At 42.8% G+C, this 13,104-nt stretch overlaps 1 protein-coding gene across 2 annotated transcripts in view; it reads left to right on the plus strand.

Annotated features, from left to right (window-relative positions):
* The first annotated feature begins 4,160 nt into the window (after positions 1-4,160).
* The window catches only part of LOC138801178 (uncharacterized), a 206,013-nt gene continuing 197,069 nt past the window's right edge, over positions 4,161-13,104 (plus strand). For both annotated transcript variants that reach the window (XM_069983727.1, XM_069983728.1), the window contains exons 1-3: positions 4,161-4,326; positions 9,669-9,719; positions 12,645-12,805. In XM_069983727.1, coding sequence (XP_069839828.1) covers positions 4,275-4,326; positions 9,669-9,719; positions 12,645-12,805 — 264 coding nt within the window. In that variant the 5' untranslated portion in view covers positions 4,161-4,274. The remainder of the gene's footprint in view (positions 4,327-9,668; positions 9,720-12,644; positions 12,806-13,104) is intronic.

Genomic DNA, 13,104 nt, shown 5'->3' on the forward strand with positions numbered 1-13,104 from the left:
TACAGTCAGTGCACCACCATCTCCCATCCTGTACAGTACTGTATAAGATTGTTGGAGTGCATATACAGTACAGTAGTAGTACAGTCAGTGCACCGCCATCTCCCATCCTCTATAGTAGTGTATAAGACTGCTGGAGTGCATATACAGTACAGTAGTATTACAGTCAGTGCACCACCATCTCCCATACTCTACAGTAGTGTATAAGACTGCTGGAGTGCATATACAGTACAGTAGTAGCACAGTCAGTGCACCACCATCTCCCATCTGTTACAGTGAGGAGTTAGTGACTACTGTACTATAATTGCTGGTTTTGTTAAATGTTTCTTGTGTATAATGTATTGTACAGTATAGTGCTGTTCTGTAATGTACTTTACTGAATAGTGCTGTTCTGCAATGTACTTTAGAGATTAAACTGGGCACTTTGTAATGTAATAAATGAGTATTGTAGGTAATTATTGGTGGGTGCTGGAACCAATTTAACACATTTTCCTTATATCCTATGGGAAGACACTGCTCGGTTCTCAAACTGCCTTCCTGAATCAATTAAGTTCGAGAACTGAGGTACCACTGTACATTGTACAGCAGCCCCATAGGCCATAGGAACCTGTAGTCTGTGGATGTTTATTGAGTTCTTTGGGAGAGTGTACCAGACATGCTCAATGACAGAGGGGAGGGGGAGGAGAGGAGCTGTGCCTGTCACCTATTGTGAATGTTGAATCCTATATTATCTATATAGGTGTCACTGCTCATTGTTATGCTGCTTGTGATGGTAATAATGAGGAGTGTGGGTGTGGAGCCAAAAGTATTCTCATAGAAGTGTTAGCCTTCTGTGATGCATAGCACTCAAAGTACATTTAGTTTAGTTTCTTCACGTTTCACATTAAAATGTCTTAATTCTTTTTAACAAAAACCTTTACTTATTTTCTTGTGCTGTTTATGAGGCCTGATTCCCAATAATGTGGTATTAAGCCCAATTATTATTTGTCATAGAGAGCTCCTTTATTCTACGCTCGCTGATCCCCAATGATTGTGGCTTTTGCCAAGTTCAATAGAAACTTTAGGAAACTGTTCAGATTCATAGTAGTAGTGGTAGTCAGCACAAAATTGCATTTTTATCCTCCAGAAGTTGCCCATGTTCTGCTCCGATGTCTATGTGAAATAACATTTTTACATAACAGAATGCAATATCAGTCATTTAAGGATATTGAGTTGAGGCTAGGGATGAGACATCCTGTGCATAACTATAGCTGTAGCAGCCATACAGGATCAGCGTCAGCACAGAGCTTAACCTGGCAAGTGCCGGGGCCCAGAGAGGCAGAGGGTCCTGGTATTGTAATGTTTAGCCTGCTCACTGTAGTGCAGGGTGAGCGGGCTGAACATGAGAAGACACAAGAGAAAGGAGCAGTAGAGAAAAGGGTGAAGAACCCTTATTACATGACCTGAAGGTCCTCAACCTTACAGTTTGGCAGACCTCCCAACCGCCCCGGATCCTGCGAGACAGCCCCGATTTGGAGGTAATGTCCCGTTGTCCCAGGAAGGCCCCCATGTGTCCTGCTCCCCACCGCACTGCCTCCCGCCCTATAGGCGTACTGTCCTTAGATTTCAGTATGCCTACGGGGCTGGGGGCAGTGTCAGCCTGACCCCTGGCTTATACGCGCTCTCTGAGGATGTCCCGGGGATTCCCCAGCAGAGCGCTCACCAGTGACCTCTCAGTGTGCGCCGCCGGCCTGTACTTCCGGTAGAGGGAGCTCTCACAAGAGCTGAGAGCTCCCTGTACTGGAAGTACCAGCCCCGGTGCACACTGAGAGGTCACTGGTGCGTGCTCTGCTTGTGAAATCCCGGGACATCCCCAGAGAGGGATCAGACGGAGGCCAGGCCGACAGGGTGAGAGAAGAAGACAGCCGCAGCGGGGGAGAAAAGTGTTAGGTAAGTTGTGGTTTTTTTTTTCTGGGGGCCATCTATAAGGGGGCAATCTATAGGGGGACATATACAAGGGGCATCTATAAGATGGACATGTACAAGGGGCAATTTATAAGGGGGAAATGTACAAGGGGCAATTTATAAGGGGGACATGTATAATGGAGCAATCTATAAGGGGGATATGTATTGGGGGCAACCTATAAGGGGGATATGTATAAGGGAGCAATCTATAAGGGGGCCATCTGTAAGGAGGCTACATAGACGTGGGTACATACTATAAGGGGATCACATAGAGTCAGCCTACCCAATAAATGAGAGGGTAAAGGGGCCAATACAGATGTGCAGTTTGTAGAGAGATGAGGATGTTGCCAGAGCGAGGAGCCTAATGTGTCTGTCTGGCAGATTCTGTGGATTCGTGGCTCGGAGAAGTTCTCATGATTGACCAGAGCAGATGAAGAAGATGAAAAGGGGAGAACTCTGATGAGAGAAGATGTCCCCTGTGAGTCACTGGATATAACTGCACTGTAATATATGGTCTACAGAGCTGTGTAGAGCTGGCTCTACCTCTATATGACTGTATGAGGTAATATTGATCCTTGTACAGTGGATTTTATTCAGTAACAGTGGTGGCATAAGAAAATCAGTGTTGCGCTACCCTGTGATTGTGGGAGAAGTGTTTCTGCATGGTTAGGGGTGAGGCTTGTGGGATGGGTGTGGTTAGGGGCATGGCTTTTTGTTTGTTTGGGGCGTGTCTATGTCCCTCTTTGCACTCAAAGTCAAAGTTGGGAGATATGGTGTGGAAAGCAGCCCGAGAGAGAAGAAGAGGGAGAAGACTGAGCTGTAAGTGCTGTGTGTCAATGTCAGTTAGTGTCTGGGGTAGTCAGTTAGTGTCAGTCAGTGCTAGTGTCTGTGGTAGTCAGTCAGTCAGTCAGTGTCTGTCAGTCAGTCAGCCAGTCAGTGTGTTAGTGTCAGTCAGTTAGTCAGTGTCAATAATGTGTGTTTGTGTATGTTAGTGGTTTCTCAAGTGACTGTACATAGTGTGTGGATAATAAGTACATATTGGATGGATGAGGGGCCGCTGAGGCTATGTCGCTCAAGGGCCCTCAAAAACCTGGAGACGGCTCTGCAGCATTATGACCTCCTAAGAAGTCCAGAGGTTGAGGGGCAAACTCAGGACCAAGAACCTTGTACCTTCTTGGAGAAATTATCAAGTTAGTGGCTTTCTGCTAAGTTAGTCTCTGATACATGGCTTTGGTATATAGCCAATGTTTGAGTATCTTCTCTTAAGGTAGCAGGGACCAATCTTATTTTGCCACAGGGGCCTATGTAGTCTAGTTATGTCAGTCATGTCCCTGTATATTTGTGCCAGATAAATGCCAGCAGATTTCACTTTCCCTACTATGGCATCCACAACCTGTTGTAGATTTTCAGTATACTCATTTTGCACTTTTCCATATACTCATTTTGTGAACCGCTCCTACAACATTCAGCTCCCTCCTAGCCACAGTGTCCCTACAAATGCCAGCAGCGGCGAAACCCACAATGCCTCCATAATAGACGGTCAGTGTACCCATCGTGCCCATTACAGTTCCCTATTACAGTGCCCGTTGGAGCATCCCTATGTTTCAGACACTGTGCCAGCTGCACAAACCATTTTGATCATACAATTCCCACTATGGTGTCTGTACAGATAGCAGTCGCTGTATAAGTGCCAGGCCCACCGTCTGCATAACTCCCAGCGCCCCAAGCAGGTTCAGAATTTCATGCTCTGTGTACTTCATTGACAATGATGGGATTCATGCTGCAAAACACTCCAGTGCATCCTTCCCCGATTTAAAGGGGGTGATTGTAGTAATGAATATGTGTTAGGGAACGGCTTTATATCTAATTCCCTATTGAATAATTAAAGCAACACCCAAGGTGCAGCTATACTATTCCCTTAAACTAGCCTTTATAACATGTTTACCTATACGTGTTATTATTTGACCCCTGAAATATTTGTACTTATAAGTTTGAATGATTTTTGTGTTCCTGAGGAGCCTGCGCACTATAGCTCTATAGATGCTGTACAGCAGAATCCCCTCTTACCTTCCCTGGGCTGAAGGCTCCTTGTGATTGGCCAGAAGTTTCTTTTCCCCCCGGGAAGGGTGTGTGGGATCTGACTTATGCAGCAGGTTCTGATAGGCTGTGTTTTGTTCTTATAGACCCCATCCCTCCTACTGCAGTGGGGTGGAAATTAGGCAGTCTGTGCTTTGTGAAGAAAGTTTTCATTCATGCTGGTCTCTGAGCTCTCTTTGAGAAAAGGACCAATGTTGCTTTGTTAATGTGGAACTAAGGGAGGTGATTCTTGGAGCATGGAGCTGTGCGCTGTTCTACTCTGGGCTCTTCTTGCTGGAGTTTATGGCAGTAAGTAATATATTAAGAACGTATGTTTTCTGTAGACATGACATGAGCAGCCATAGAAGGGACTCCTTCAGTGCTGTTCTCATCTGTCAACCTGATGGCAACTTATCAAATGTGTGAGCTCAGCTAAAAGTCTTTGGAGCGGACAGATACAGAATGTTGTAATTGTTTTGAATCATTTTTGTATGTTGTATGGATTAGATGTAGCTTAACGCTAATACCTAATGTTTACCTCCTGTAGGAATATGTCAGTCAGAGAGGTAATGAAGAGACAAGACTGCAATATGCTATATTTATATAGAATCACACCCTCTCAGTATGGGCAGATGTTATGGGTCAGGACTATTTGCCATACCGTGTCCTCCTTTATAGTCTCAGTACCAGTTATGGCACCAGTTCACTTGCCTGTTGCAGTTGTGCCCTTTTAATGTCCAAGAAAGATATTGGAGGATAATGGAAGCAATGCAAAAAATATACTATCAATGTCTGATACCCACGGGTCCAGGGGGCTATATTGGTGTCTGCTGGAATGGCCTTATCCTGAGGACACATACACATACTCTAAGAGGTTGTGACCTCGGGACAATAGCAGGCAGAGGTGATAGGAGATGATGTGGTGCAGCAAGGTCCTAGTGCTTCTGCCACTTCATTCTAGTAAGTGGGATTGACAGCAACTAATCCGATCAGAGATGATGTTATATCCTGGTGATAGGTCATCAATTCCTGTTAAATTAGGACATCTATAAGACACCTAAAAAGGGTGAATCAACAGGTGCTGTCAGCTAAGCGGCCTGCAGGAGAGATGCTGGTTGATGAGATTATCCTTGTAATGCTTCATCCTCATCTCCCAAGTGTGGACTCCAGTACAGTCCCTGCTCTGTATCCGCTGCTTTGTTCTTTATGAGCATCTTTATCTAATATACCCCTGTCACCATCTCTCAAAGTATTTTTAAGGCTGGGTTCACACTATGTATATTTCAGGCAGTATTTGGTCCTCATGTCAGGTCCTCATAGCAACCAAAACCAGGAGTGGATTGAAAACACAGAAAGGATCTGTTCACACAATGTTGAAATTGAGTGGATGGCCGCCATATAACAGTAAATAACGGCCATTATTTCAATACCACAGCCGTTGTTTTAAAATAACAGCAAATATTTGCCATTAAATGATGGCCATCCACTCAATTACAACATTATGTGAACAGAGCCTTTCTGTGTTTTCAATCCACTCCTGGTTTTGGTTGCTATACAGCCTCACAAATACAGCCTCAAATATACATAGTGTGAAACCAGCCTTAAGGTGTAAATGTATTTTTATAAATATAGCTGCTAAAGGAGACCTGTCAGCTGTTTCATGCTGCCTTAGTGCATTGTATTGAGGGTGTCTATGCCCATTTCATGCTGCCTGTGGTTTGGGCAACATGAAACAGCTGACAGGTTCCCTTTAAGTCCTGAAGTAATAGTGTATCTAATATTACATTTTCTTTAAGCCCAATATAAATTAGCATTCCAAGATATGTAAGCAGCTATTCACTTCAGCAGTAATGGACCAGGGTGAGTTTGACAGTTTCCATTACCATAGCTAGTAGGACAGGGGTCAGGGACCCTTGTTAGATAGATGGATCTTATAAATAGATAGATGGGAATAATCTAAACATGCACATCCATAATCTCAATTAAGTACTAACATTCAACAGTCAGCGATAACACCCACTTATAATAAAGGACTATGGCAGCAAGTATGTAGTATGGGTACATTGTGACAGCAAGTATATTAGCATATACCCACCAGTAATTTCTATCTTCACAATTCCAAGTGAACCCTACCCTGAAACAGCTTCGCCAAGCTGGCTGAAAATTTACTCCTTGGTAAGAACAATTTCCAGCTAGAAACAGAGGAGGAGCTCAAGGAGGCAGAATCCTGGATGTTTGTGCCCCATAATTCTCTGATAAAACAAGAATTTTTATTAGTGCGGAAATGCTTTAAAAAGAAGTTTGGATGGTGAGGGCAGATTTCTATCTAATAGGTCAGTTATGCCTCCAACCAGGACACCCTATAGTGGACCACAGTCATTGTGGAGCACAAGCATTGCTGCAGACCCCCTGGTATGTAGTATGGCTCAGGCAGTCATAAAGGTTAGTCAGGACAACTGGCGTTTCCATTGGGAATGGTAGGAAGCCAAGATGGGTGGGCTTGGGATTCAGGACATCTGGGTTACCCGAGCTCATGGAGTGCAAGTCAAACAGTGGATTAGGGTCCTCTTTGCTTCAAGCCAAAAAATCTTATTAAATATAAACACTACTGGCACATTTTTGCCAAAAATAATAGTTGTGATTATTATGTGTTACGTACAGTGTGAACGCAGGTGTTTTATGTGTGTTTTACAGCTGCTTTATAGAAGAGGTCAGTCAGGTCTGAAAGTCTTAATACATTACCTATGCTGCTGCCAATTTCAGTGGAACATTGTAATTAGAGGGGGACAGGCAACAGATGTTGGAGTGGAAGAGTCCGATCTACTCTGCTAATATGTTGTGATTACATCTCTTTGCATGCAGTTTTCACCTTGTAGGTAGAGATGAGCGACCCTCAGTACACTCAGGTTCGGACAGCATTTGATTACCGGTGGCTAAAGAAGTTGGATGCAGCCTGGAAAACATGGTTACAGCCATAGGCCATGTTCAGACCATTACAAGAGACCAGCCGTTCTGTGACCGTATACACAATGTGTATACACTCCGGACGGGATTCCATAGATGGCAATGTGACGTATATTTTCGTATTAATCAATGCCGCTGTTGCAATCAGCAACAACAGCTGTAGTTTTATGAAAATATACGTAGTGTTAACATAGCCATAGGCTGTATCCATGTTTTCCAGGACTTCCTAGGGCGGCATCCAACTTCTTGAGCCATCGGTAATTAAATGCTGTCCAAACTCGAGTATGTTCTAAGGATCTCTACTTATATAATAACTCTAATGGACGCTTCTTATATAATAACTCTAATGGCTGCTGACCTCTTGTGACTACACTATACCCAGGACTGAGACCCCCACGATCTCTAGATATAGTTAAGAGAAGAATTTTAATTCTTGTCTTGCTGCTTAATATGTCTCCTCCTGAGTCGGGAGTGAATGGGGAGCTGGGAAGTGAAGTGTACAGCCGTGCGCTTCTCCTGGCTATATCTAGAGATCAATGGGGATCTTAGCACTGAGACCCTGACCAATCAAAACTTTTGATATGTCTGTACATCATGTAATAACATGTTGAATGTGGATGTTACAATATGTAACAATATGATGTTTTAGCCATGTGAAACTGTACCAAGGGTTCTTGCAGAGTAGAATATAGTAGTCTGTACTAATTCTAGTGGGTATGTCATTTAAATCGTTCCTAAATTCAGCCATTCAGCTGGCTTCTGATGTCAGAACATCAACCATCATTAAAATGCCGATCCTACATCAATGTATGGGGCTCTGGCACTTATGAGAACTTTTCTCTGTGGTTTGCACAATAGAATTAATTGCTGCGTCTCTCGGCTGTCACTTGTGGCTCTATGGCTGGTTTCTACACAGTATTTTTTTTTATTTTTTATAATGCAGTTCTTTGAGCCAAATCTAGAAGCTGATCCACAGGATGGAGAAGTTCTTCCTTTCTATTTCTGATTCCTTCTGCATTGTAGTTGTGGTGGTTGGATTCAATATTCATATGATATTCAAACGTATGTACATAGGGTATGGAAAGTAACTACTTATTCACCAGATGTAAGAATTTTATACTATGCAGGTTTCTGGGAAAGTTTAGAGACAGCCAATATTCAATTTATACAGGTGTCTTCCATCTTTCTAAGGCTGCTGAGTAGCAAATCCATCTAGTTATGCAGGGATAAAAATGCATACAGAAGAGCAAATAGCAAACCAAAAAACATGTGGATTTAAAATTCAATAATATTTGTTTTTTATTGTGGTTTTTCCTAATTGAGGTAAATGGACATAAAAATTACAGTGAAAAGAAACTGCAGCATATGGAAGTTCATAAATTCTCTTTTACTACATTGCACATATGGCTATAGCAGTAAAACACTGAATTGCAATGTAAATGCCCTTTGTGACCTCAAACTTATAACCATGTCCTAGTACAAATCTATGATTTGGGATTCAAACAAAATCTGCGGCTAGGATAGTGTTGCTGTGCATATATACAGAATACAACAAAGTGGTGAGTGTCTGTATAGTTCATGGAAGTTCATCAGTGTTTATAACAAAGTGGTTAAACTATCTGTGATTTTACTGTGTTCTGCCTGTTTGCGGCAGAATAAAATGCAATAAAATGCAACACATAACACATAACAATGCCTGCGACAAAGAGAAGACTCCAACAATGGAAGATATATCCTCTCCTCATTCAGAGCTGTGGACAGATGTGACTGTAGAGTGTCGGTGGGGAGGAAAGACGCCTTTGTTCCTGGTTAGTTTTATTCTGTCTGATTGACTTTAAATAGTGGGAAGTAAATGGGTCACAGAGAAAGTTGTAGAAAATGGCCACCTCCAATGGGTTAGTAACATTAAATCATCATTATCTCTGGTCTGGCAACTCAAAGTGGACTGACTAAATTTTCTGCATCTTGATGTTGAAATATTGCGACAAATTTGAGTAATCTATGGTGGATAGCATCAGGTTTTGTGATATACCTGCAAGGCCAGTCCTAGGTGCCCAGAATGGGATCATATGCAAGTAATGGAAACAACCAATGATCTCTGGCCAGATCATCTCGTCCGGTACTTAAGTACCGACCGGATGAACCTTTCGGCCGCAGAGCTCTGATGCGGGCGCATCAGCGCGCGCCCGCATCAGAGCTTCCCATAGCGCACAGTGAAGTGAACTGACAGTGTGAACTGACAGGCCTTTCTGTGGCCGGAATTCACTGAATACAGATGGGTAGACCCCTTTAACCATTCTCTGACTTTCACTTTTGGGAACTATATCATGTTAATATCATCAGCCTTGAGGTTGGCACCATCAGCAGTTCAGTATAATCTGTAGTCATTCAGTACTGTAAGACTCTCATGTATACTGCTTACAGGAAATAAAGTACATTGGATTTTGATCTGCAAACCCTTTAATCCTGATATTAGAAGTGTTTGCACATGTACAAAGTTTGGTCGTGGTAATGACACTGTTACACAATTGCTTATAAAACTGTTCACTCTTGTAATAGTTAGAGTGGCTCCAAACTGTCTTCACTTTACTATGATTTACTACTTGGCTACTGTACTTTTTTTTGGCTTCTGCACTATATACAGTGACATGTATATTGGACTAAACAGGACTTTTCTTGACTTATAGGTGCAACAGAAAATGGAGCAGATCTGGGACCTTGTATGTCAGAATGTCCAAGTACGTTTACAATATTTAGTAGTTATATCGATCAGAAATATAGTATACACAAGCCAGTGGAAGACAAAGCCCTACCTGGCATTCATCATTCATTAAACAAAACATACAGAGCGATACAGAGTTATAAAATGAAGTTATGAAAAGAATACTGAATGGGGACTAGTGTACCAACCTTAATCATCAGGAGCTGCCATGTCCCGACAAGAAAAGCTTACTGTATGTCTCATTGACAATCCAGCCCGGCATAGAAAGCAATCTGTTCAGGATTATCATCCCTACTAAAGACATTTGGAGAACCAATATTTGTATACTAGTGGTGTATATGCTCATGTTCTGTCTGTGAACAGGAGCTTTATGATTTGTAGGTGGGTGCAGGAGTTCTGAGTAATGTGCTGTTTTTATGTGTTTTACATGGATTCACCCCCTCTGGATACAGAAAAACAGCTAATTGGAGTCCTCTTTGAGACATGGATCATGTGTCCTCCCTCTCTTCAGTGGGCTAGGTTAGCAATTATAACCTTGTCCAGTGAAGAGATGGAGGGCACGTGACCCACTGACATCACCTTCAGCCATGCCTATGCCTCCCCCTCCTCTCACCCCCTTCTGGAGGGAATAGGAACGAGCAACAAGCTGCAGTGTACAATGCGTTGGACACTTTGGCACCTCACCCAACACCAGCCCTCCCCGTACATGGCTGGCAGTGCATCCCCAGTCATTCTCATCCCCGAAACCTTACCCATCAACCCCCCTCCCCCTGGCTGATGGCAGCGCATCTTCAGTCATCCTTGTCACCTCACCCACCAAACCCCCCGCCACTGGCAGTGCATACCCAGTCATCCCCACATCACCATTTCTGGCACCTCACCCACCAGCCAACCAACCAGCCAACACTCCCGCTGAAGGTTATTAGCCTGTACGCAGTGCCTGATCCCAAAGCCAAGCCTGGCCTGAAGGTTCTGCTGTCACTGCAGGGGTCCAGACTGGGGGGCAGCTCCTGGTGACATCCCCATATAGACTCCACATTACACAGCAACCATGTTGATCTGATCTGTGGGTATCAGCTCTGCTACATGATGTGGGGATACTCTCTGCTACCTCATCAGCTCTGCTACATAATGTGGGTATCAGCTCTGCTACATCATGTGGGTTTCAGCTCTGCTACATCACGGACCAATTAGGGAGGAGCACAGCATAATGGGAAATGTTGTTCCCTGGCCGGCGCCATCTTGGATGTAGACCAGTTGTAGAAAACTCAGGAATGGCAGCTAGAAAGACAGGGATTGCTTAAAATACTTAAGGAGACTTTGTGAGTAAGAACAGCTAGGTTTGAGAGCATTTCATTTTTTGCCTCTAGGGTGGAATACCCCTTTAAGTAAATCCCAACAATTCTGGGGCTCCCTGTGTGGCAGCCACAGACATATATTCCAGCTCGGGGCTGGCGTAGATTTCCACTACAACTTATGCATGTTAGAAGGCGATCAAAGGCATACTAATTCCCTAAGACTAAGAATCTGCCTTCAGGAGACTGGACCTGGATACAAGTAAGTATAGCTCTGTTTAAAAGCAGGATAACTATAATGAATGAAAATAATGTAAATTGCAAACATGCTTTATATCACATCCCCAGCTGATTTAAATTTCAAAAGTTTTAACGACACGTACACTTTAAGAAGAGGATTACACAGATGTGTAGAAACTCAAAGGCCATTCCTGCTCTTCTGGGAATTCTGGGAAGAAAATATATGCAAAACAGCTCTCCCACTACTTTAATAAGGCGGCTGTCAGTGTTGCACTAGCATGTATTGTATGCCAAGCCAAAAAGCTCTTGAAAAGGAAAGACTGCCCATCTGCAGACAGCTGTTTTGTGGTTATTGCCCCTTGCCCGTATCCCTGCGATCATATGACCGATCATATGACAATAGGGCACTCACTAACTAACCAACACCCTGCTCTGTATTGAAAAGGGGCAATAAACCTGACACAGCTACTGTATCGACAGATGGGTAGTCTTTCTTTTTGGAGAGATTTTTGGCTTGGCATGTGTCAATGTTTTAAGACTCCTCAGTAAATCTGCACAATTGTCAATTGCGGTATATTGTATACATATAGTTCACTGCTCGAAGACTCCATCTAGTAAGACAATCCCAGATCCCAAGTGACAACTTTCTAATGCTCTGACTGATGAATAATTACTGTGTTTTCCTCTACATGAACCTTTTGTTTTTGTGAGTACTGAATGATATAGTACAACCAAACTATAAATCACATGACATCAGCTGTTTTCCTTACATGAAACATCTGAAGACGATTCTGAGTTGTCTGCCTATGAGTCACACATGCAAAGTTTCACGCTCCTTTGTGTTGCCTCATAGACGTAGAGCTAATTACTGTATAAACTGAAGAGCTGGCCATAACATCTGCATTTAGTGGAACTTTTTTTCCCACAATGAAATTTTTTCCTTACTCTGGCTTTTTATAACAATAATAAAGGTCTAATTAAAAAAATATTGAATCTGGAAGTTTCATTAATACTCAATGTGCAATCATATTTCTATATGAGTGCTACAAGAATGTATGAAAGTTCTCTGTTACAAAAACAGCAGTATTCTAGTCCAAGGACTGTTTTTGGTTCTGCAGCTCAGCCCTATTAACTTCAATGGGACTGAAATGCACAGCCCATAGAAAAAAGTGGTGGTCCTTTTTGGAAAAAAAACTAAACTTTCTAAGGTCACACATTCCTATAAAAGTAACTATAAAACTTTCCAGAAAAAGAAGCTAAATCAAGTTTAATTGGCATTATGGACTGTGGTCGACAACTCATGCTCCATAGAAACTCATAGAACCTAAGGCAGTGCATCTGCAATTGTCATTTCTAGGTATGAGGATTGGTTTGTTCCTTTTATTTTACACATCTTGTCTTCTTAGGTACCGGTCAGCTGGCATTCCAGAAGGGATACAGATACACCTACAGTTATTCTACAGTCACTGCGACATTTTTACAAGGAACTTCCTCGGACAAGAGTCTTCTAACATTAGAATGTTTGGTTCAGATAGAAGTCATAGGAAAATGTCATATGCTTTTAAAGGTGGGTATAGTTTTTTTTTTTATTATAAGTAAAATAAGTATAAATATATGTATAAGGCTATGTTCACACAACGTAAGTTCAGTGGGAATCACAGCTGTGATTCCCATGGAACTTACATAGTCCTGCCTTCTGAGGGAATCCCGGCCGGAGTGTATACACATAGTATACACTCTGACCGGGATTCCTAGCAACGCCGTTGAAAAACCTTGTCAGTGCACACTATGTGGTCGAGCAGCTCCGACCGCAGGCTCCATAGTGAGCTGTGGGGAGTTGTGATGCGGGCACACATAGATGCGCTT

The sequence above is a fragment of the Dendropsophus ebraccatus genome, chromosome 9 (assembly GCF_027789765.1).
Source record: "Dendropsophus ebraccatus isolate aDenEbr1 chromosome 9, aDenEbr1.pat, whole genome shotgun sequence".
Taxonomy (NCBI): Eukaryota; Metazoa; Chordata; class Amphibia; order Anura; family Hylidae; genus Dendropsophus; species Dendropsophus ebraccatus.